The sequence below is a fragment of the Rhinoraja longicauda genome, chromosome 17 (genome assembly GCF_053455715.1).
Source record: "Rhinoraja longicauda isolate Sanriku21f chromosome 17, sRhiLon1.1, whole genome shotgun sequence".
Taxonomy (NCBI): domain Eukaryota; kingdom Metazoa; phylum Chordata; class Chondrichthyes; order Rajiformes; family Arhynchobatidae; genus Rhinoraja; species Rhinoraja longicauda.
Genome location: NC_135969.1, coordinates 10,527,368 through 10,553,526, shown reverse-complemented (window position 1 = coordinate 10,553,526; position 26,159 = coordinate 10,527,368). Strand labels below are relative to the sequence as shown.

The window sequence follows — 26,159 nt, the reverse complement described above, 5'->3', positions numbered from 1 at the left end:
GAGAGAAGGAATGGGTGACATTTTGGGCCGAGACCCTTCTTCAGACTCTGGATAAGACTGCACTGAGATACATGACAATTTTTACTGGAGAGTGAATCGTGCTTGTTTTTATTAGTCCTGATGTCGAGTGGTAATGCACAGTGACTGCACAAAATCATTTTATGAAGGTGAACTAATGCATTAATAATGTACTATCTATAACACAGAATCAAGGGATATGTGCAGGGAAGTGATGCAGTGATACAATATGAGCCACTGGTGAGGGAAGTAAAGAGGACGCAATGGCCTCCTCTGCTTCTATGTCTTATTTTCTTTTGGTTTATAAACCATGTGAGACTTGTGTACATGGCTACAATTATACAAACCCTTGGCCAAACCACATCTGGAGTACAGGGCAACACATCTCAAGAAGAATATATTAACTATGGAAGGGAGCACACAGCAAGAAGTTATCTGGATAATTCCTGTACTCCAACAGTAAAACCATGAAGAAAGATTAGGAAAAACAAAGCTTGCATTCCTTGCATTTCAGAAAGCCAGTCAATCACCTAAATAAAGTTTCTAGATAATTAGGGGATCTGATAGAGTAACAGGAAACTGTTCCCAGTTCAAAGCCATCGGTCTTTGCTGCCTCTTAGTGTGGTTCCCCATCACAGCTCTGTGACTTTTATATTCTTTAAGAAATTACTATCATAAATATTCTTCCCCGCTAATCCTAATAAATAGCTTTTTCGCGATGATAGAAGCAATTTATTAAATTGATCCAGGCATATTGTTAATTTTGGTTCAGGATTTTTCTTATTAGGGAAGTCAGGACAAATTACTGATAGTGATCGATGAAGATGTGGGTGGGTATAAATTAATTCAGGCAGAAATTCCCCGTATTGCTGGAAAGGGATAAAATAATATTGGAGAAGGAGAAAGAGCATTTATCCCTCAAGACTAATAATTATAATAATAATATATTCCTTTATTCGTCCCACACCGGGGAAATTTACAAGACTATTTCATCATTAAATGAAAAAAAAAATCTATTCCCATCCTACTTTAATGATAAGGGAAAAAATACTTGGTTAATTTAACCAAAAGGTTAACCTCAATGAATCTAACAGACTTTCGTGTTTCTTAAAATAATAAAGTTAATTAGGGTGATAGACAATAGACAATAGGTGCAGGAGTAGGCCATTTGGCCCTTCGAGCCAGCACCGCCATTCAATGTGATCATGGCTGATCATTCTCAATCAGTACCCCGTCCCTGCTTTCTCCCCATACTCCCTGACTCCGCTATCCTTAAGAGCTCTATCTAGCTCTCTCTTGAATGTATTCAGAGAATTGGCCTCCACTGCCCTCTGAGGCAGAGAATTCCACAGATTCACAACTCTCTGACTGAAAAAGTTTTTCCTCATCTCTGTTCTAAATGGCCTACCCCTTATTCTTAAACTGTGGCCCCTGGTTCTGGACTCCCCCAACATTGGGAACATGTTTCCTGCCTCTAATGTGTCCAACCCCTTAATAATCTTATACGTTTCTGGAATGTGCTGCACTGGAGACAGTCGACCAAGTAACGTACCAATAAATGATTGCTTTTCGTCTTCCACTGCAATCCTGTAACATCGTGGGAAAAAATTGTCTGGATTCACCCCATGAAACCACTGATAGTTTCTGAGATTTACACAAAGTCCAGCCTGGAAAGAAATGGAAGTTCGACACGTAATTTAAAATGTAACATGGTTTATATGGTTTGCTTTGATATAATTGTTTTCTCCTTACAAAGAATCTAATGAATATGTAGGCATAATGTGAGCACTCCCCAGAACGGTGGATGTTTATAGTAGGATTGAAAAAGTACAACTATAATGCAAAATAGAACGGACTCAGATTAGATCTCGCAGCTTAAAACTGTGCATCCATGAGGTACTGTGTATAGTCAACCAGAGCAAAAATGTACACAAGCATAATTTGTGTTACTATCAAACCAAGGTATTAACCCTCCTTCAATGTGTTGGCTGAGCATGCTAGAATCAGCACCAGCCATAATTAATAGAGTTAATGACTTGGTAAAGCTGCCACACACGATAAAATACATGCCCTTCTGCAAATCTAGCATGCAACAGAGATCTAAGCACTGTTGCAACTAACACACCGATTCAATGCTCCACAGTCTGATTCATCTGGTTGCGAATACATAATAAAACAGCTGATGAGAAAAGGAAGCTCCAAAACCATCCCCATCTTCAATGATAATGGGCACCAGCATGAGTGTCCAAGGCAAGGCTGAGCCATTTGAAACCACATCAGAGGTGGCGATTGAACGATCAATCTTGGCTCTTCTCTACGATATCCACCATATAAAAGCATGTCTTCAGACAATTTAATTCACTCGATGTGATGTCAGGAAATGGCTGAGAGCAAAAGACACAGCAAATAACATCCTGGCTGCAGTACTGAAGACCCACATCCCAGCAATTGACACAGCACTAATCAAGCTCCTCCATGGTTGTTACAAGCCCGGCAGCAATCTAACAACATGGAACATTCTCTGGGTGTGTTCTATCCATAAAGAAAAGGATAAAAATAGCTAAATAATGTCCAATTAGTATACTCTTAATCATCAGAAAATTGATAGAGAGTGCAGATCATAATCGCTCACCAATAATCTACTCGCTGAGAACCAGTTTAGGTTCCCACAGAATCATTCCAGACATCATCATAGTCTTGGTCCACACATGGACCAAAATCTGAATTCCAGAGGTGAGGTCAGAAATGTCTTCACATTAAGGCAAAGTTCAACTGCGAGTGATTTCTGGGAGGAGTAGTGAAACTGAAGTTAATGGTCATCAATTGGAAGCACTCCAATAGATGGAGTCATTCCCTCACACAAAGGAAGATGGTTGTGAATATGGGGACAGATGCAAGTCTTCCCAGCCTGGGAATATTACTCTAGGATTTCCTCAGGGCAATGTCCTAGTATCTTTACCTGCTCTATCATTTACCATTATTCTTTCATATGGTCAGAAGGTGAGGGGGGTGCACAAATCTGTCGTATTTACAGCAGTCTATACAGGTCCACCACTGATCTCCTGGCAACTGATGGTCCGGCACCTCCTTTAATCCAAACAAAATTACCTGAGCATTGCATGTGGCACACAGTTTCAGTCCTCTGTCCTGAAAACATTAATCGTTTACATCTTTGTTAATTGTTAATTCTTCATTTGTTTCTCGCAGCCCATGGTGGAAGTTTTGTTGCCTTCCATCACAGTGAGGGGGTGTTTGGAGTCACTGTGATGGATGTTTGTGTTGGGGTCGTGTGTCTTGTGTTCCTTTCTTTTTTGTTGTGTTCTGTGACTGCTGGAAATGTAATTTTGTTCGGTATCTCGGTACTGAATGACAATAAAGCTCTGTATTGCATTGTATTGTATTTAGAGACATGGGAGGGGTATAAATAGTGGGGAGAGAAGGGGGGAGAGAGAGCGAGGGAGGAGAGAGAGGGGGAGAGAGAGAGGGAGGGAGAGAGAAGGGGGGAGATGGGGAAAGAGAGAGAGGGGGAGAGAGAGGGGGAGAGAGGGGGGAGAGAGAGAGGGGGAGAGAGAGAGGGAGAGGGGGGGAGAGAGAGAGGGGGGAGAGAGAGAGGGGGAGAGGTGGGGGAGAGAGAGAGGGGGAGAGAGGCAGGAGGAGAGAGAGAGGGGAGAGAGAGGGGGAGAGAGTGGGGCGAGAGGGGATAGAGAGAGGGGGAGAGAGAGGGGGAGAGAGAGGGGGAGAGAGAGAGGGGGAGAGAGCGAGAGGGGGGAGCGAGGGGGAGAGAGAGAGGGGGAGAGAGAGAGGGGGCGAGAGGGGGGAGAGAGAGGGGGGAGAGAGAGAGGGGGAGAGAGAGGGGGGGAGAGAGACGGGGGAGAGAGAGGAGGGAGAGAGAGGGGGAGAGAGAGGGGGGAGAGAGAGAGGGGGGAGAGAGAGGGGGAGAGAGAGGGGGGAGAGGTGGGGGAGAGAGAGAGGGGGAGAGAGGCAGGAGGAGAGAGAGAGGGGAGAGAGAGGGGGAGAGAGTGGGGTGAGAGGGGGTAGAGAGAGGGGGAGAGAGAGGGGGAGAGAGAGGGGGAGAGAGAGGGGGAGAGAGAGGGGGAGAGAGAGAGGGGGGGAGAGAGAGGGGGGAGAGAGAGGGGGGAGAGAGAGAGGGGGGAGTGAGGGGGAGAGAGAGGGGGAGAGAGAGGGGGAGAGAGAGGGGGAGAGAGAGAGGGGGGAGAGAGAGAGGGGGAGAGAGAGAGGGGGGAGAGAGAGAGAGGGGGGAGAGAGAGAGGGGGAGAGAGAGAGGGGAGGAGAGAGAGGGGGAGAGAGAGAGAGGGGGAGTGAGAGAGAGGGGGAGTGAGAGAGGGGGGAGAGAGAGAGGGGGGAGAGAGAGGGGGGAGAGAGAGGGGGGAGAGAGGGGCGGAGAGAGAGGGGGAGAGAGAGGGGGAGAGGGGGAGAGAGAGGGGGGGAGAGAGGAGGAGAGAGAAAGAGGGGAGAGAAGGGGAAAGGGGGGAGAGAGAGAGAGGGGGATAGAGAGAGAGAGGGGAGAGAGGGAGAGGTGGGGGAGAGAGAGAAGTTTGAGTGGAGTTAAAAACAGCAAGCAAGAAAATAGTGGTAGGAATTGTAAATTGGCCTGTAAATAGTGGCATAGTCAAAACACAGAATGTAGAGGTGCGTGTAACAAGGATAATGCAATAATAATGTGGATATTAATCGGTGTATAAACCACAGATACCAAGAGAGAAGCAACAGTATGGAGGATGAAATCATGGAATATATGTGATGTTATTCTTGATCAATATCCTGAGAACCAATGAGGGATTTGACTATTTTAGATCTGGGATTGGATAAAGTATAATTTGATAATCTGCGGGTGAAATGCTCTTTGCAAGACTGATCACAGTGTGACAGGGGATGTTATATAAAACATATAAGTGATTTAGTTCAATCTGAAACTAGTGTCTAAAATCTGAATAAAGGAAGCTAAGAAAGCATGGTAGTGTAAGAAAATAACTGCAGATGCTAGTACAAATCGAAGGTATTTATTTCACAAAATGCTGGAGTAACTCAGCAGGTCAGGCAGCATCTCAGGAGAGAAGGAATGGGTCTCGACCCGAAACGTCACCCATTCCTTCTCTCCTGAGATGCTGCCTGACCTGCTGAGTTACTCCAGCATTTTGTGAAATAAGAAAGCATGGTGTGAGTTGACTGGATGGTAGATTGTGAAAATATATTAAATCTATGGTAGTGTAGAACATAGAACAAAGAACAGCACAGTAGCAAGCCCCAGGGTCCACAATGTCAGTGCCGACCCTAATGCCTGGTCAGACTAATCTTTTCTGCCTGCACATGCGCCAGGCTCTTCCATTTCTACACATTCATGTACCTATCCAAAAGCATCTTACACACTATTGGACTGGCTTCCACAATAAATGAATATTTACTAACATCTGAAGAATGACATTGATGAGGTAAGGGATGTAGAATACATTTATAGTAAACTATAAAGGAACATAAAAACCAACCTTAAATGTTGCTGTAGAAATTTAAAAGGATTTTATATGTTCTTATAGCTAAAATGACATTGGTGGAAAAAGAAATGGCAGAGAGTATTTTCTTAATAGCTAATACTTAAACAAGTATTTTCTGTTTGTCCTCACAGAACGAAACACAGAAGAACACCCGGAATTAGTGGAGAGTCCAAGAGTCAATGGGGATACAAATAAATTAGCATTGCTAAAAAAAATTAGTACCGGAGAAAGTATAGGAACTGAAGTGCTGTTGGTCCCCAAGACTTCAGCATAGCATTTTGAAAAAGTCGACTATGGAGACAGTCGATACATGTCGTCCAAAATTCCTTACATTCCAGCCTCCAGAGAGGAACTCAGAGTGGTTTAATGTCCAAACACTGACTGCATTCCTCGGGAACGGATTGAGAAAAACATGATAAATGAACTGTGTAGAAAGGAACTGCGGATGCTGGTTTATATCGAAGATAGACACAAAGTGCTGGAGTAACTTTGCAGGTCAGGCAGCATCTCTGGAGAAAAAGGACGGATGACGTTTCGGGTTGGAACCTTTCTTCAGACACTTCAATGTCTGAAGAAGGGTCCCGACCCAAAACGTCACCCATCCGTTTTCTTCAGTGATGCTGCCTGACCTGCTGAGTTACTTTAGCACTTTTTGTCCATCATGATAAAAAGAACTAATGGACAAAGGAGACATATCTTTACACAGTGAGTTGTGATCTGGGGCTCTATTTGAACGGATTACAACAGGAACTCATGGCTCTGTGAAAGGCATCACACAAGTGCAGAAGACTCTGGCCAAAAATCTTCCAGCTGTATTACTGGTGCACAAGGCACATGATTGCATTTATTCATTGGGTGTTTTATAAAATGCCATTGTAGAACACTGAAAATAGTGTGCTACAAGATTGGAATTGTCTCTTTCTTACCTAATTACTCATTTACTTGGATTTGGGCTTCTGAAATGCGAGAGTATTTAAAAGGTATTCGGGTGGGCGCGTGGATAGGAATGTGGGAGAGGCACATGCAAATTATGCAGGGAAATGAGATAAGCATAGATAAGCTTCATGGATGGCATGCAGAAAATGGCCAACGCATCCGTTTATGTGCTGTGCAAGTCAAGAGAGTTGAACTCTCATATCTACAGGGAAGTGAACAATGAAATTCTTACTCGCTGCAGCTTTACAGGCACATTAATGCAACAACTTAACAAATAAATATACAATAATGAATAGAGTCATGCAGTCGTGCAGCACGGAAACATACTCTTCAGCCCAACTCATCCCTGCCGATCAAGATGCCCCATTTAAGTTAGTTTCATTATAGACAATAGACAATAGACAATAGGTGCAGGAGTAGGCCATTCAGCCCTTCGAGCCAGCACCGCCATTCAATGCGATCGTGGCTGATTCTTCTCAATCAGTACCCCGTTCCTGCCTTCTCCCCATACCCCCTCACTCCGCTATCCTTAAGAGCTCTATCCAGCTCTCTCTTGAAAGCATCCAATGAACTGGCCTCCACTGCCTTCTGAGGCAGAGAATTCCACACCTTCACCACTCTCTGACTGAAAAAGTTCTTCCTCATCTCCGTTCTAAATGGCCTACCCCTTATTCTTAAACTGTGGCCCCTTGTTCTGGACTCCCCCAACATTGGGAACATGTTTCCTGCCTCTAATGTGTCCAATCCCCTAATTATCTTATATGTTTCAATAAGATCCCCCCTCATCCTTTTAAATTCCAGTGTATACAAGCCTAATTGCTCCAGCCTTTCAACATACGACAGTCCCGCCATTCCGGGAATCAACCTAGTGAACCTACGCTGCACGCCCTCCATAGCAAGAATATCCTTCCTCAAATTTGGAGACCAAAACTGCACACAGTACTCCAGGTGCGGTCTCACCAGGGCCCGGTACAACTGTAGAAGGACCTCTTTGCTCCTATACTCAACTCCTCTTGTTACGAAGGCCAACATTCCATTGGCTTTCTTCACTGCCTGCTGTACCTGCATGCTTCCTTTCAGTGACTGATGCACTAGGACACCCAGATCTCGTTGAACATCCCCTCTTCCTAACTTGACACCATTCAGATAATAATCTGCCTTTCTATTCTTACTTCCAAAGTGAATAACCTCACACTTATCTACATTAAACTGCATCTGCCATGTATCCGCCCACTCACACAACCTGTCCAAGTCACCCTGCAGCCTTATTGCATCTTCCTCACAATTCACACTACCCCCCAGCTTAGTATCATCTGCAAATTTGCTAATGGTACTTTTAATCCCTTCATCTAAGTCATCTTTGCCCTATATTCCTCTAAACCTTTCCTATGTATGCATCTGTCCATGTAACTCTTAATTGTTATTACAATGCCTGCCTCAACTACCTCCTCTATCAGCTCATTCCATATACTCACCACCCTCTGACTGAAAATGATGCTCCTCAAGTTCCTATTAAATGCTGCTCCTCTCACCTTAAACCTATGTCTTCTGGTTCTTGATTCCCCTCCCCTGGGTAAAAGACTGTGCATTCACTCTATCTATTCTCCTCGTGATTTTATACACCTCAAAGAGGTCATCCCTCAGTCCCCTGCATTCCAAAGAATAAAATCCAAGCCTGCCCAACCTCTCCCTTTAGCTCAGGCCCTCGAATCCTGGCAACATCTTCATAAATCTTCACTGCACTCACTCTTTCCAGTTTAAATACATCTTTCTTACAGAAGGTTGGGCAAAACTGAACACAGTACTGCAAAGGTGGCCTCACCAATGTCTTGTGCAATTGTAAATTCTGTACTCAAATACCCTGACTGATGAAGGCCAGTGCATCAAAAGCCTTATTTACCACCCTATTGTCCCTTTCAGGAAATTATGTTCCTGTACTATTAGATTCCTCTGCTCTACAAACTCCCCAGGGCCCTATCTTTCACTGTGAAGGCCATGCCCAGTTTTGAGTTCTCAAATGCCACTCCTCGCACCTATCTGCATTCAACTCCAAGAGCCATTTCTCAGCCCCCTTGCCCAGCTGACCAAGATACTACTGTAATGTTTGATAGCCATCTTCACTGTCTGTGATGCCACCTGCTTTAGTGTAATCTGCAAACTTACTAATCAAGCCTTGTGCATTCTCATCCAAATCGTTAATATAAACCAGAAACAGCAATGGGCCCAGGTGATCCCTGAGGCACACGCCTCTAGTCTGAAAAACACCCTTCCTCCACCCTCTGCTTCTATGAATGCTACAACAAATTATCAGTAATACGAGGTAACCAGAACACAATAGTGCAAACCAAAATATGTAGTGCAGCCGAACAAAGTCCGTGGTAGATTGTTGCTGAGATAGGGTTGTGACTCTACGGCTCTTCAACAGGAACTCATGGGTCTGTGAAAGATATCACGAGTGTTATGGCTCTCCAGCATTCAAGTAGAGTTCCCACTCCTTTTGAGTGAATACAGGAGCGGCCTGCCTTCCTCTCCTCTCCAGTCTTTGAATGCTCCATGATAAGTATCAGGAGCTAAATCTTACATACAGTATGTTCAAATAACTGTGATAAATGTTGTTGCATTGATGTAACGCTTCAGCACATCTTATCTTTATTGGCGAAGCAACAAGCTGCAATACAATTGGAACCGGACTTTCATGGTGAAGAAATTAAACCGCGTAGAGTAGCGATCATAGTTTATTGACAAAGTAGTGAGAGATAATATAATGAGGAGCCTTACCTTGCAAGCCTTCATCTTAATACACATTTATTGTGAAGTCAGCAGTGAGAGCCTGTGTTTGTGATGAAGGAGTCCTCTGTGTAATGGATTTTCTACTTTGAAACAAAACAGCACTTGCCACATATTGAAGAGTCCACCTTGTGAAGAAAGAGCAGGTCCCATGAAGCATAGCCTACCTTTGTGGTGAAGGAACCAGCCCCCAAAAAATGGTTGAAAATCTGATCTTTTTGCAGGTTCTGCCCATCAATTCCATTTGTCCAGAGAAAATGTGGCATTTCATTCTTCAATAGTCGAGACTGCAACATAAAATTAAATGTATATACATTTCAATATAACGAGTACAAATGTAAATGGCTAACACAATTTCTTCATAGGATACGGCACATATTACATTAATGAGTAGTATAAGAAAATAACTGCAGATGCTGGTACAAATCGATTTATTCACAAAATGCTGGAGTAACTCAGCAGGTCAGGCAGCATCTTGGGAGAGAAGGAATGGGTGACATTTCGGGTCGAGACCCTTCTTCAGACTGAGTAATGGTACAGATGACAGATGTTCATACATGACATTGAAAATTATCACAAATAAAACAATGGTTCTCCCTTCTGCTGTCTCTTTCTACTTAGTCATAGAATTTTTCAATACAGAAACAGGCCATCTAGCCCATTAGGTCTGCAAATTTCTCTGCAATTATTTATAGCTCCTTTTCTTTCTAATTATTTGTTGTTTGTTTTAAAGAATTAAAGGATTTTTAACAAACTTTTCCTAATTCCAACTACAGTAAAATGTTGTTTTTGATCCCTCCAGTTTAATTAAGTATACCCAAAGATCATCCTTTTCACCTGTCCCAGTATATTTTAATCTTCTTTATTCTCATGGAAAAGAAGCCACCTAGTTCTTCGTTACTGCAACTTCTCAATTTAGTGATAAAATCCTATCAACCATTAGGATTCTGACCATGGTAACATCTAGATGAATTTTCATTGCAACCTTTCTGCTTTCAGTATCCTTTCATAAAGACCATGAAACCAAAGATACTAGAGGAACAAGATGGACCACTCCATTGAAATCGCCTATACTGAAGTGTAGTACGCAAAGGAGCAATTTTAGTAGGCAAAACCCGCCGTTCGCTATGCCTCTCGCAGTGTAATCAGTGTTTTGGGGGAACAGTATGTGTGATGATACCACTAAAATGCAGAATATATTTCATCTATCGATTCACAGATTTTTTGTTCTTTTTCTTTTTAAATGTTTCTGCAAGTTTCTGCCTACTAAAATGGCGCCATGACATATTACGGTTTTTAGGGTTGAGTAGTCTATCTTGTTCTTCTAGTATCTTTGCATGAAACTTAGTTTATTTGTCTTTTACCTCCTTATAAACAATTTTGATGTCCTAAGCTCTATCCAGCCTTCCACTTCAATATTACTCCCAAAATTACTGTGGCACAGAACTGCTCGCACAAAACGTTTCATCAAGTTAACTTGCAACCTAAAACCAAGCTAGAATTGTGTATGTAGTAATTTATCTGAAGTTCTATCTTGCAGTCTGAGCCATTCCAAGATGGCTACCTTTACTGATACATTGCGTGTTTTTGGTCGTTCACTCCAATCCAAGAAGCATTGTTGAATTGAATTTTTTTTTGGTTTTATATGCATGCTGTTATTAAAACTGCATTAAATGATGCAGTCACTTCGAAATTGACCATTATATTGCCAGGTTTTATCCAGATGCTTCCTTCCTTCAAAAAAATATTATTAACAGTAAACTTGAATTGATTAATAACTGTACAACACTAACCACAATGTCATGGATGCTATCTGGATCATCAGAGAGGTCTTTCTCATCACCCGCTTTGTCTGCATTGTTAAAGAAAATATCACAGCTTAAGGTCAATCACATTTAAACTCTAGGATTTTGAACAAATCAATTGTCGGAGAGTGCAGGAAGGAACTGCAGATGCTGGTTTAAACCGAAGATAGGCACAAAAAGCTGGAGTAACTCAGCGGGACAGGCAGCATCTCTGGAGGGAAGGAATGGGTGATGTTTCGGGTCAAGACCCTTCGTCAGACATTCTGATGTAGAGTTATATATTTACTGAAATGGGATTCAGGTGTACAGTTTACTATCGCTGTTAGCTCCTCTTTTATCTTGTTTTGTGGATTTTCCTATGACTATCATGATTCCCAGACCTTGGGGACAAAACTCTGGGTTCCCTGACCAAAAGTAACCCTCCCCAGCTACTGTGCATCCCTACAAGGAACATTATGCTCAAAATGTATAATTGAGATATAGAATATGTAAAGCTTTGTGGTTTTGCATTGTGTTTACATCATGTTGGTTGCTAATGTGTTAATCGTCCTGTGCCTAAAAAAAATATTTATGACACTTCACAGAGTAACTGGGTTGCATGTTAATGAATCAAGTGTGAAATATTCACATGGTAATTGCATGAGTTGGTGCGAAGATCTTCTTGTTAATGTCATTTACTTACAGAATGCTGTGTGAAAGCCCAAGGTTGTACAAAACAAAGGAAATATATACTAAAATTTGTATTAATGTAAATAGCTGAACCTACACGCACATACACACCCAGTTTAGGATTTAAAACTATGCCTACCGTCAGAATCACACCCATCAGAATCACCAATTCCATCATCGAGATCATTTTCCACATTCGTTATCTTCTCCCTTTTCTGAGGATTTTTCGGCGGTTTAGGCATCCTCTTCTCCAACCAGCCTCTGTGGCGTAGAGACTGTCTGATTAATGGATATGGTCCAAAGACGGTAAATATCTTTTTTAGCTAAGGAATGAGGACGTTGATCAATTATTTATTGTTCAGTAAAATTACTTTCAACATTTTCGCCAAGTACAATAGAAAACAACAAACTAAATTCGAACAAGTCTCAAGCATAACTTTGCCTTCACAGATGACATTGAAAATCTTCCTGGTCCCCTTCCCCCATCACAAGGCTCTGCCTATCTGCACATTGTTTTTTCATTATGTTTCCTTATCACCCACCACCCTGTCTCTTAACCCCTCCTCCCTTTCTCCACCCAGTTCCACATACCTTTGTCCCACCTATTTCTTACCAGCCCCTGTCCCATGTTGTGATTCCCAAAACCAATCAAGGAAAATGACAAAGTTGAAACTTAGTACAGCTGCAAACCTCATGCTACATACCACAACATGCATGCACTGCCTGTTGAACCATGTCAATCTCACCACCCCAGTATAATCCACAACACTTCCTCAATCTTGTAGAAGACAAGTTTCTGCAATTAGAGGTAGCCAGAACTAATGAAAATGGGAGAGACTTTCCTGCAGAGTCTGTCCCCCATGGAAGATACAATGTTGGTCATTGTTAGAGAGACATTAGACAGGGCTGGATGAACGTTTGAATTGCCAAGGCATAAAATACTATAAATGAAGTACTGTAGATGAGATTAATATAGCTAGGTTGTTGATGATCGGCAGGACATGATGGGCCAAAGGGCCTGTTTGGTGCTATATTCCTCTATGATTCTATGAAATGCTACTTGACTGCTGAGTGTTCTCACTATTCTTTATATTTTGTTTCAAATTCTGTTTTTCTTCTTTTTCCTTTTAGAAATAAAGGCCAAAGGGATATACGGCATTTTAATTTTCTATGTTTTATGCATCAGCAGTCTTGTAACTCTTTACAGTGATATTTAGCAGAATGTCAAGATTGTTCTAAATAAATCTGATTTTGTTTTAATTCTTCGTATCAAAGTAAATAATTCATCTCATAGCTGAAAATAGACAGGATATATTCCTCAATATTTCTCTCCTTGCGAAGCAGACCTTTTTTATTCCACTTTTCTATTTTGTTTCCACCTTTCTGGAAATGACTTATGGAATATGGGTCTCTCTGCTCTGGTTCTGAGCTCTGGCTGTGAGCTCTGGTATTTTCTCCATAACCCCCAGCAACCTATTTCCTACATTCTCCCTACCCTTTCTCATTGATTGGGTGGACTAATTTGTCCTTGTGTTATTTTGTGCCACTTGTCGTAGCGTTCTTCGGGACCTCTTTCTATGGTGAAGCTGATAATTAAGTGTAAGATGCTCTTTTGATGACAGATGATAAGCCAGATACTAGCTGCAGAACTCACAAATCACTGTTCCTTGGGGCTTGTAATAACAAGGAACTGCAGATGCTGGTTTATACCAGAAAAAGACACTATGCCAGAATAATACAGCAGGTCACTTAGCATCCCTGAAGAACGTGGATAGGCGACATTTCGGGTTGGAACCCTTCTTCAGACTGATAGAAAGAACATCACCTGTCCATGTTCAAAACATCCAGCTCAAAACATCACCTGTCCATGTTCTCCCGGGTTGCTGACTGACCCGCTGAGTTACTCCAGCACATTCCTTAGGGCTTAATGAAAAAGAGCTTACTTATATTTTACATGTTCCTTTTCTTTGCTTTGGTACACAGGAGACCAATTGCAGTGACTCTGGTTACATTTCAAAAGATATTCCTGCAAAGTCTTTAAGATTATGGATACCAGTGGTGATGGGATTTAAATCAGCTCACATAAATGCTGGAATTGGAAGACAATGGAGACAGGGAGTGTAGCCAGGCTGGATGAAGTTAAGGAGAAAAGGATGGCCAAGGGTTTAGCCTGACAAAATAATAATCACAGAGGGGGAGCAGTGGGAGAGGATGTTGCTGAGCTCTCGTCGGAGAGAGGAGGAGAACCTCTTCAAAGTCGACATACCTTGAGGAGATTTTGCAGTGCAACACACAAAATTTGTAGGAAAGAAGTGCAGATGCTGGTTTAAATCGAAGGTAGACAAAATGCTGGAGTAACTCAGCAGGACGTATGTGTTGCGTGTGTGATGAGTGTATGCCGGAAGCTTGCTTGCCCTCCAGAACACTTGAACACTTGTCGTGCGTCAAGCCCTTTGACCTTATGACCTACCATGCAAGGGCTCCATAGATGTGCACCTGAAACCATGCGCGCTACAAATCCTCTGACTCCGGTCCTTTACTTTAGGCTAATGAATGCTCTACTCTGAACAAAAAGCAGCTTTAAATGTTTGATAAACATTTTCACCTTAATTGCTTTCTCCACGAGGAGTTTGCAGTTTCTCAGTCGGTCAGACTTTACCTCTGGTGCAACTGCTTGAGACCTGTGGAATTTCATATCTTTTATAACCCATGACTCTGTGGAATTAAAGAAAGATACTTCTAAGACACATTTGCTTCCAATTGTGCCAGCAAGTTGTTTGAATTAGTTATACATTCCTCTATGAATAATTAATCAAAAATAATTTCTACATGTACTGCAAAATATCTGTTAATTTATAACAACTCGGCCACATTAAGCTGTTTTCAGTCACACTTTATACTATCTTTGTGAGATATATTAAAAATTGAATTGTGAAGGCTAGTTGCAAGAGTAACTGCAAGACTATAAAATATCACTTAAGAATGAAAAAGAAAATGCCAACGGTCCCCAGAACATTAGGGTGGCACAGTGGTGCAACTGGTAGAGCTGCTGCCTCACAGCGCAACAGATCAGGGTTCGATCATGACCTCGGGTGCTGTCTGTGTGGAGTTTGCATGTTTTCCCTGTGTCCACATGGGTTTCCTCCGGGTGCTCCGGCTTCTTCCCACATCCCAAAGACATGTGGGTTTGTAGGTTAATTGGCCTCCAAATGATATATATCTTGGGAGTAGATGTAAAAGTGCGATAAAATGGAACTCGTACAAATGAGTATTCGAAGGTTGATATAGAGTCAGTGGGCCGAAAGACCTGTTTCCATGCTGTTTCTCTGAACTAAACTAAACTCGCTCTACCAGTCAGTGAGAAAATGGGTGATTCTGTGTTGTATCACCTACTTAACCAGACACTGTATCTTCTGATGCTTTTATTGATTCTCGGTTTAAATATGTTGAACAATTTAACATCTGCAAACCTCTAAGGTAGAGATAGCTAATGATTTACCATCCAATTTACTGAAAGAATTTTTTATCTCTGTGCTCAATTGGCAGTCCCTTATCCTGATACAATGTTTCTTGGCTTTGGTCACGTGGAAACCTCGACTTAAAAGATCATGCATATCCATTTCAAGGAACAATATTTTAGCCCATGCTCAAAACAACATCTGCAATTTATCTGCACTGACACTTCACCTATGCTTCCAAATAAGGAAGAAGTGGGACACGTGATGCACAAATGAGATTTCTGGTTAATAGTACTGTTGAGGATAATAAATTTATAAGACAAAGCTGAACTAGTGTGAATGGGATTGCCAATATACAGATATAAAATGTGTAATGTGAGAATGATATTGGTGCGGACGATGAGAGTGAAATGTGTGGAGTGCATGAATGTATGTGGCCAATGTGGGATTGCTGCAAATGCAGTACGAGAAGGACAACAAAAGATTATTGTCAGCTACATAGGTAACATGAATTACTTCTGAACAAACATCAATGACTTAAAATCTTAACTCTGTCTCTCCTTCCATTGATGCTGGTTAGAGAGACATAGATTAAAACAGCACGGAAACAGGCCCTTTGGCCCAACTCACCCATGCTGACCAAGATGCTCAATTAAGCTAGTCCCAATTGCCCGTGTTTGTCCTATGGTCTTCTAACCTTTCCTATCCGAATGTCTTTTGCTATTGTTCTGCCTGAACCACTTCCTCTGGTAGCTCATCCAATATGGTTACCATCTTCTGTCTCAAAAACCTAGCCATGATATTAAATCTTTCTCCTCTCACATTAAACCTGTGCCCGCTAGTTCTTGATTTGCCAATCCTGGGAAAAAGACTGAGTGCATTTGCCCCATCCGAGTCCCTCATGATTTCATACATGTATCTAAGATCATCAGGGCGGCACGGTAGCGCAGCGGTAGAGTTGCTGCTTTACAGCGAATGCAGCGCCGGAGACTCAGGTTCGATCCTGACTACGGGTGCTGCACTGTAAGGAGTTTGTACGTTCTCCCCGTGACCTGTGTGGGTTTTCTCCGAGATCTTCGGTTTCCTCCCACACTGCAAAGACGTACAGGTTTGTAGGTTAATTGGCTGGGTAAATGTAAAAATTGTCCCTAGTGGGTGTAGGATAGTGTTAATGTACGGGGATCGCTGGGCGGCACGGACTTGGAGGGCCAAAAAGGCCTGTTTCCGGCTGTATATATATGATATGATATGATGATATGATCTCTCCTGCACTCCGACCTGGCCTGTCCAATCTCTCCATATACCTCAGTCCCTCAAGTCCAGGCAGCATCCTTGTGAATCGTTTCTGCACTTTTTTCAGCTTCATGTGTCTTTCCTACAGGTGATCAAAACTGAACACAATACTCTAAATGCGGCCTTACGCATGTCTTGTACAACTGTAACAGAACATCCCAACTTCCATACTCAATTCTCTGATTGATGAAGGCCAACGTACGAAAAGCCATCTTTAACAGCCTATTAATCCGTGACACCACTTTCAGGGAACTGTGCACCTGTGCTAGATCTCTGCCCTTCAATATTTCACGTTTGGCCTTTCCGATATCTTGTACAACTGCCACATAACATCCCAACTTCTATACTCAATGCCCTTACTGATGAAGACAGCTTGCCAAAATTCATCTTCACCACCTTGTCTACCTGTGATGTCATTTTCAGGGAGTCATGTATCTATACTCCTAGGTCCTCTGTTCAACACATTCCCCAGGGGCTTACTGTTCACTGTGAATGTCCTACCCTGGTTAGATTTCCCAAAATGTAACACCTTGCACATCTGAATTTAACTCCATTTGCCATTCCTCATCCCACTTACAAAGCTGATCAAATGCTGCCATTATTCTTGGTAATCTTTTTCACTTTCTACGACATTTAGGCAGTACGGTGTCACAGCAATAGAGTTGCTGCCTTACAGCGCCAGAGACCCGGGTTCGATCCTGTCTATGGGTGCTGTCTGAATGGAGTTTGTACGTTCTCCCAGTGATCGCGTGGGTTTTCTTCGGGATATCCGGTTTCCTCCCACACTCCAAAGACATATATGTTTGAAGGTTAATTGGCTTTGGTAACATTGTAAATTGTCCCTAGTGTGTGTAGGACAGTGTTAGTGTGCGGGGATCGCTGGTCAGCGCGGACTTGGTGGGCCGAAGGGCCTGTTTTAGCGTTGCATCTCTGAACTGAACTAAACTATATTATTTATTTTGGTGTCATGTGCAAACTTAGTAAAACCATTCTCATCAAAATCATTCATATAAATGACAAACAACAATGGGCATTGCACTAATCACAGATTTCCAGTCCAAAAAACAACCTACCACGATCACCCTCTGTTTCCTACCATCAAGCCAATAAGCGAGTTCGGTATCTAGACCACGCATGCGCAGGTCATAGGTCACGAGCGCTAAACATTCTTGCCGGCTGAGCTGGTGAGTGTATACAGACCTGCGTTTCATCCGTATTTTCCAGTTTTGCTTCTTCGAGGTAAGAAAATACTTTCAAAACTATTAATTAGGTGTATTTATGGTTAATTTGTAAAAAATCCGATGATCTTGTAGGTTTTATTGCTTTATGCTTCGGTGAGTGAGCGAGATCGTGGCGATTTTCTTTTGCATTGTAACTTGTACCGGAGCTGCTCCACAAGCGGGAATATGTCGCACTTCCCAAACCATGAGTTATTCTTGGTTTTCTCAATCGTTCTTGAATTGTCGGCGATGCCAAAGAAAAATAAACATTTGAGTGAATGAGTTGCTGCTTTGTGCGGACGGTGGCTACAGTCCAGAATGTCAATGGATGACCACTGTAAACTTGAAGCTGCCGTTCGTGCAGCGATTAGACAGCTGCAGAGGTCAGCATCCAGCGGAGCGGTTTGTCTATCAAACCCTCCCTCTAATATCACCCAGAAACACATCAGAGAAACATAGAAACATAGAAAATAGGTGCAGGAGTAGGCCATTCGGCCCTTCGAGCCTGCACCGCCATTCAATATGATCATGGCTGATCATCCAACTCAGTATCCCGTACCTGCCTTCTCTCCATACCCCCTGATCCCTTTAGCCACAAGGGCCACATCTAACTCCCTCTTAAATATAGCCAATGAACTGGCCTCAACTACCTTCTGTGGCAGAGAATTCCACAGATTCACCACTCTCTGTGTGAAAAAAAACTTTCTCATCTCGGTCCTAAAAGACTTCCCCATTATCCTTAAACTGTGACCCCTTGTTCTGGACTTCCCCATAATCGGGAACTATCATCTTGCATCTAGCCTGTCCAACCCCTTAGAATTTTGTAAGTTTCTATAAGATCCCCCCTCAATCTTCTAAATTCCAGCGAGTACAAGCCGAGTCTATCCAGTCTTTCTTCATATGAAAGTCACTCCGGTAGACACAAAATGCTGGAGTAACTTACCGGGACAGGCAACATCGCTGGAGTGGGTCTTGACCTGAAACGTCAGCCATTCCTTCTCTGCAGAGATGCTGCCTGTGCAAACTTAGTAAAACCATTCTCATCAAAATCAATTTTCTTTTCTCACCTGATGACTTGGTTATCTTTTTGGCTTCATAGTATTGGGATTTTATATTCTGTTTCAATCTGATTCCTTCCATACTCTGAACTGATTCATCCTGTTTCTCAGAAACTGGGTCAACAAAAGAGAAAATCTAATTATACCATGGGTTCCTAATTCTATGAATTCTAAATCAGCTAGAGAGGAATAAATCATCATTCCTCTGACTTTTTGATCTGTAGTACTTACTGGCAGGAGATTTTTATTTATGTGGGTTGAGAGAAGTATATTATTTTGGCAGACATATTTGAAACCTGTGCCATGACCTAATCAGAATTTACTTTTTATTAGTATAAGTGTGCATCCTATTATATTTGGTGCAAGAATAATCACACTATTGTTTCTGTATAGTGGCTCATAACAAATGGCACCAGAATGGACAGCAAAGGTGAGTTGTGTCTCTGTTCTGACTGTCCACTAAATATTTATGTGTGGCCAGCACTAAACTACATCCTTTATTTGTCCCTGTTCTCTATTTATAAAGAAAAATTAATAGATTGCAGAAACAAGGAACTGCAGATGCTGATTTATACCAAAGATGGACACAAAGTGCTGGAGTAACTCAGCGGGTCAGTCAGCACCTCTGGAGAAAAAGAATAGGCAATGGATTGGAGGAGTAGTAGTAGATTGCAATTAGCAGTCTGTTTACATTTAATTTGTCATTATGTCAATATGAAGTGGATCCAGTTGGAAACTCTTTTTGGAATATAACATTAGCAGCCACATTGAATACTGGTACAAGCAACCAATTCCCTGGCTCATGTCCAATAAGCACACATACTGGATTAGTCAGCTGTGGAAACTTTATCCTGATCAAATCCTCATCTGATACATTTCTTAATAAAGCAGTATTCTGCTTATTGGTTTCATGATTGCTTTTTTAGACGATGTAATTAAAATCTACACAGCTGTCACTGGTTGACAGAAGAAACTGCAGATGCTGGTTTACGAAAAAAAACCAAAGTGCTAGAGTAACTTAGCGAGTCATCCAGTCTCTGCCTAATCCACTGAGTTACTCCAGCACTTTGTGCCTTCTTCAGCTGTCACTAGTGCTTATGGAAAGCTGTCATTATTACTGAAAATGGGTTGATGGTAGAGTTGGCAAAATAGTGGGTAAACATTTCTCTCCAAAGAAAAAAACAATGTAATATAAATATGGAGAGTGACAATACATGCACTGCAACATAAGGTCATGAGGTGATAAGTGATAGGAGCAGAATTAGGCCATTCGGCCCCACGTCAACTCCGCCATTCAACCATGGCTGATCTATCTCTCCCACCTAAGCCCATTCTCCTGCCTTCTCCCCATAACCTTTGACACACGTACTAATCAAGAATCTATCTATCTCTGCCTTAAAAATATCCATTGACGGCCTCCACAGCCTTCTGTGGCAAAGAATTCCACAGATTCACCACCCTCTGACTGAAATAAAATCTAAAGCAAGAATTCCACAATGCTTTACATCTTACCATTGCCCTTGGGGCAACTGCCACCAGCCATTTTGTTCTTGGTCCTGCAGGTATCTTTGCTCTGTTGTAAGAGTAACATAACAGTTAGTTACAATAATGAACTTATCCTAACAGCAGTTAGATTGCATTAAAATGCATATTCTTGTAGCATTCAAAGTTTTGCCTTTAGCCAAAAAATAACTAAGGCTCCTTAAATGTAATTGTGTTTTTTCCCCTGAAAGATCTAAGTACTTTAAAATTCCTCTTTCAATATATAAATACTTGGGTAGTGCTCCAAATATTATTTTATTAATTGTTATGATTATATTGCAAACCTATTTAATATTTGTACATTCAGCTTTCAATTAATTATTTCACCACTGATGAAATCAAATCTATCCTCATAATCGAACACCACAACTTCAATAACTCACTTTCTCTACATCAGGATGGGCCAGGTTATCCTTAGATCTTTGCTTAGTTTTACTTTTAACACAACTTGACCTGCTGGGAAAGACACAAAATGTTGGAGTAACTCAGCGGGTCTCTGGGGAAGGGCATGTCCTGAACTTTGCATTTTACAATATTTACTTTCCTTTGTTTAAGTTCCCCACTCTCTAACTGCCTGCATTCCATCGGTTTAAAGAACAATGGTGCAACCAAGCCCACAGATAACAATGGCCAGCATCCTTGATCATCGTTACTTTTTTGCATATCTTTCAATCATTTGTTCTATATCTCTCTATATCACCATCTACATCTCTTGTTTCCCTTTCCCCTGACTCTCAGTCTGAAGGGTCTCAACCCAAAACGTCACCTATTCCTTTTCTCCAGAGATGCTGCTTGACCCACTGCAGCTTTGTGTCTATCTTCGGTTTAAATCAGCATCTGCTGTTTTTTCCTACACAATGGTTCATGTTCTCTCTCTCTCTCAAACTCATTAACACATGCTTCCATTAACACATTGACCAAATAACTTAATTAACAATTATGCAGAGGGAAAGCTGGCCTGAACATATTCCCTATGTCCTATCCATATTGCCATTACACTCCATGGGCCCTACACCCATGGAGTGTTCATGGGCCCTACACTCCCTGACAATGGGGTCTTTAACCTGAACATTAACGCTGCTTCTCTTCCCACAGATGCTGACTTGATCCAACATCTTTTATTTTTACTATAATTACATTCAAACATTTTATGATTTTGGCAGTAAATTATCTCGATTACCTAAACACTTAAAATCGAATAGTTTTGGTCCCTTTGTGGTAATGGATGTACATTTCTTCAGATTTGTTCAAGGTACTTGCAGGAAATGTTTCCCAGATAATAACTTACTCATAAGTTTTCTAGGAATGTAACATTTTAAAAGATTTAAACATAATGTACTGGAGTAACTCAGTGGGCTAGGCAGCATCGTTGGAGAACATAGATTGGTGATGATAGACACAAAATGCTGGAGTAACTCAGTGGGTCAGGCAGCATCTCTGGGGAAAATGGATAGGTGATGTTTCTGGTCGGAACCGAGGTACAGTGAAAAGCTTTTGTTGCGTTCTATCTAGTAGTAGGGAGACTGGGAGAAGAAACTGGATGCGAAGAAAAAAACAGGACAAATCGGGGCCGGCAGCAGATGACCTCAGGCAAGGAGGTTCCCTGATACGCTGACTGTTGGCTAAAGGCAGGTGTGGGCCCAGGAAGGATACATAAATGTGAAGAGTGGAACTAGGGGATAAGGAGGAAATGAGGGACTTGGAGATGGGAGATGTGTACGAATCAGAGTAAATAAGCAGGGTGACAGAGTGGCGATAGTAGGAGAAATGAACATGTATTAATATAAGAAAATAACTGCAGATGCTGGTACAAATCGATTTATTCACAAAATGCTGGAGTAACTCAGCAGGTCAGGCAGCATCTCGGGAGAGAAGGAATGGGTGACGTTTCGGGTCGAGACCCTTCTTCAGACTGATGTCAGGGGGGCGGGACAAAGGAAGGATATAGATGGAGACAGGAAGATCGAGGGAGATCTGGGAAGAAGGAGGGGAAGGGAGGGACAGAGGAACTATCTAAAGTTGGACTTCTCCCATTCCTTCTCTCCCGAGATGCTGCCTGACCTGCTGAGTTACTCCAGCATTTTGTGAACATGTATTAAGGTGGGGGTGGGATACAGGAAAGAGAGAGGGGGTGGGGATATAATTCAACTGGTTGAGACCTTGTCTCTGTTCCATCTCGGGTGTCAGCCCTCATTGTTCCACATTAAGTTTCTGCCTGAATCGTCTAGCGAAGTCAATGGATGAATGAGTGCAAAAGGTGAACAGACTGCACCATACATCTGTTTATAATGGTAGAAGAGAAAAGTGTGTGATTCAGGCAGAGTTTGTTGATAATCCTCTTGCTTCAAGATCAGGAGGTCCGAGACCTGAGTTCTACATTAGGACTTGAGCACATTACCAAAAACAATGTTTCTGTGTACTAGACAAGGAATTGTTGCATTTTCTGTGGCACTGACCTCAAGATTAAAGCATCCCTCTGCCAGTTCCAATGTGTTAACTAGGCACAATGATGCCATGGCACTGTTTGAAGAATAAAGAGTTCCATAAGTACATTCTGTTTTGTTCCTCGTGACTCATGTAGCTTCAGTTAGTGTAGGGTTGGCCTGACAGGGATAGTACTACTTGAGCAAGTTAGAAGGAATTATCACGTTGACTGAGAGAGTCAAATATACCAACAATTGTATAAATGATTTATAATTAATAACATATCTGGGTAAATTAAGTACTAATTTACACAGAGTCGGGAAATCAAGAACCAGAGGACAAAGGTATAAGTTGGGAGGGAAAAGATTTTATCGTAACCTGTGGGGCAATCTTTTCACACAGAGGTTGGTATGCGTATGGAATGAGCTGCAAGTGGCGGTAGATGAGACAGTTACTATAACACAGTTAAAAGACATTTTAACTCCTGATCCAAAATCACTCAAAATCCACAGCACTCAGGATGGCAAGAACATCGAATCCTCTCCATTAGGAGTATATGGAAGCCCAGCAAAAATTGTTGAAGAAACACAGTATCTTCTGTATTGCCCACCCATGGGCTATCTAATTGAATTTGTCTCCTTTCCTCAAGGTTGTTATGTTTCGGTTATCTCCCGGATCTGCTTGCAGGCTCTTCTCTTTCAAGATGTGGGAAATGAGGATTAGAATTTGTGAAACAATTCTCTCATTTGCTGACTTATTTGTTGCATCGTATGAATGCCCCTTCTTATTGCTCTTTAATGAGACTCATTGTGCGAGAGGAAGGGAATATAGTGATTTGTCATACAGAAGTAAAATACAGTCTGAGTCACACTAGTTTCAGGAAGCTGAGATGAGGGAAGTAAATAACCAGCCTCTTATGACCATGTTTGGCTCGAGGTTAAGGTCCAGTTTGCCTGTGGTTTGCTGATGTGCTGTAGCATTTATTGTGACGAATTTGAATGATACCAAATTATTCTCAGCTCTGGTTAAGTGCTAAAAAAAGCACAGTTCAAAGTGAAAATACGACAAAAATTACATGCAAAGAAATGGACACAGTTTGCAATCTAAATAGCAGCATGTTAGAAAGTTGAAATTAAGCACATCCCATCTCAGTAAGTAAGCTTATAATAGACTTTGAACATTTCCAGTCATTCTCAACACAGTTTTGGGATAAATTACTACTTATCGGAGCCATCATGTTCTCACTTCTTGTGTAGGAAGGAACTGCAGATGCTGCTTTAAACTGAAGATAGGCACAAAATGCTGGAGTAACTCAGCGGGACAGGCTGCATCTCTGGAGATAAGGAATGGGTGACATTTCGTGTCAAGACCCTTCCTCAGACTGAAAGTCATGGGAAAGCGAAACGAGAGATATAGATATAGACAATGATGTAGATCATTGTCTATATCTCTCGTTTCCCTTTCCCATGAGTTTTAGTTTGATTAAGGGCCTCAACCCGAAACAACACCCATTCCTTCTCTCCAGAGATGCTGCCTATCCCGCTGAGTTTCTCCAGCATTTTGTGTCTATCTCCCATCACTTCTTCCTCACTTCAAAACCCGGCTTCACATTAATTATTCCCCCACTCTCTTTCCATCTTGCTTCTTCCCTAAATGTCTAGATATGGGCCCAGAATTTATGACAATATATGTGTTTTAACCAAAGTCCTATAAAGCTGCATCATGACTTCCTGACTCTTGTACTCAATGCCACAGGCGCATTCTTTATCACTCTATCTACTCATGTTGCCATTTTTAAAGAGTTATGAAGAGACCCCCAGTGCTATTAAAGGTCTTGCAATTAATTGTATATTTTCATCTTATATTTGACCTTCCAGAGTGCAACACCTCACACTTGCTCAGATTAATCTCCATCTGCCATTTTTCTACCCATTTCTGTAGCTGATCTATATCCCTCTGTGTACTTTGACTGCCTTCCTCACAGTCAGTGACTCCAACAATTTTGGTGCCATCTGCACACTAACTAACCAACCCACCTATGTTTATGCTTATGTTTTATATATATATATATATCACCTGACTCCAAGCACAAATTCCCTCCTTTATCCGTGAGCGGTCACCCTTTATTCACAGGCTCTAGAGATGCAGCCTGACTGGCTGAGTTACTCCAGCACTTTGTATCCGCATTTAAACATCAGTTTCAAATCTTCTCAAGCAAGGAAACCAGCTTAATATATTTTAAACACCAGGTCCAAAAGTTACGTATGTTTAGTAGGGAATCATCCCTCTGGGATTTAGTGCCATCAGAGAATTGTGATTAACCTCCAACAGCTTTGTGCTGTCCTTATTAAATACCTATTGGTCCTTTTATGAGGTGGTGGTACAGGATTTAATTGTTAAACCTTCCTGGCTGTGATCCTGGGATGGGATGGAGCAGGATTGAAAACATTGGACTGAAAACATTGATGACACCATAACGCAAGTGGATAAACATGGATATGTGCCTGTTATTAACTCTTACTTTACAATTTCACACTGTTAAAAAGGTGTTGATATCCACTAAGTCAGCAGCAAAACCCCTATTTATTTGAGATATCTGCTATCCTTTTGGAAGTGCCTTTGGTGTTGTATAGCATCCAAGATTCTTTGCATGAACATCATCTAACAAATGTTTTGACACTGAGACACACAATGAAACATGAGGATATGTTGCCAAAAGCTTGTCAACAATAAAAGTTTTAAAGAACAATAAGGCAATAAAGAAAAATGTGAAGTCGGGAGAGGTCATTTCAAAATTTCAGGCCGAGGCTATGGCAATTAAAACCAGGCATGTGCGAGAGGCAGAGTGGAGGGGGCAGGGAATGGAGAGGACACAGCTCAGTATCAATTTCAATTATCGCCATTGATAGAAGATTCTTTCAATTAAAAGCAGAATGACATACAGTATCGGTCCAATAAGCAAACTCAATTGACTATACCAGCACCGGTCGCTAAGGACTACTGGATCTCCCAGTTGCTAACCATTTGAACTCCTCTTCCATTTCTCATACTGACCTTTCTGTCCTGCCCTCCTCCTTTGCCAGAATGAGGCCACATGCAAACTGGAGGAACAACACCTCATATTCCGCTTTTGTAGCTTACAACTCAGTGGTTTAAACATTGAATTCTTCAATTTTTGGCAATTACGTAACCCTCCCCATCTCTTTTCTTCCTTCCCCCTGTCTCCCTCCCTGCCCAGTGCCCCACCTGAACCTGCACTTATTTCTCCCCTCCCCTTCCCCTCCATCTCCATCTGCATTTCTTTCTCTAGCTTCTAGGATAGAGTGGATGTGGAGAGCATGTTTCCACTAGTGGGAGAGTCTAGGACTAGAGGTCATAGCCTCAGAATTAAAGGACGTTCTTTTAGGAAGGCGATGAGGAGGAATTTCTTTAATCAGAG

General features: G+C 41.9%; 1 protein-coding gene across 9 annotated transcripts in view; it reads right to left on the bottom strand.

Annotated features, from left to right (window-relative positions):
- Positions 1 to 26,159, bottom strand: part of LOC144601739 (tubulin tyrosine ligase 3-like) — a 72,004-nt gene that overhangs the window by 27,988 nt on the left and 17,857 nt on the right. For 4 of the 9 annotated variants that reach the window (XM_078414072.1, XM_078414075.1, XM_078414074.1 and 1 more), the window contains 7 exons: positions 22,753 to 22,816; positions 20,267 to 20,327; positions 14,331 to 14,440; positions 11,865 to 12,048; positions 11,045 to 11,103; positions 9,419 to 9,538; positions 1,571 to 1,685 (listed from right to left, as the gene is read on the bottom strand). In XM_078414072.1, the coding sequence (XP_078270198.1) occupies positions 1,571 to 1,685; positions 9,419 to 9,538; positions 11,045 to 11,103; positions 11,865 to 12,048; positions 14,331 to 14,440; positions 20,267 to 20,327; positions 22,753 to 22,816 (713 nt within the window). Of the gene's footprint in view, positions 1 to 1,570; positions 1,686 to 9,418; positions 9,539 to 11,044; positions 11,104 to 11,864; positions 12,049 to 14,330; positions 14,441 to 18,763; positions 18,772 to 20,266; positions 20,328 to 22,455; positions 22,494 to 22,752; positions 22,817 to 26,159 lie in introns of those variants that run through there. The other 5 variants (XM_078414077.1, XM_078414079.1, XM_078414080.1 and 2 more) reach the window with 5 other exon arrangements.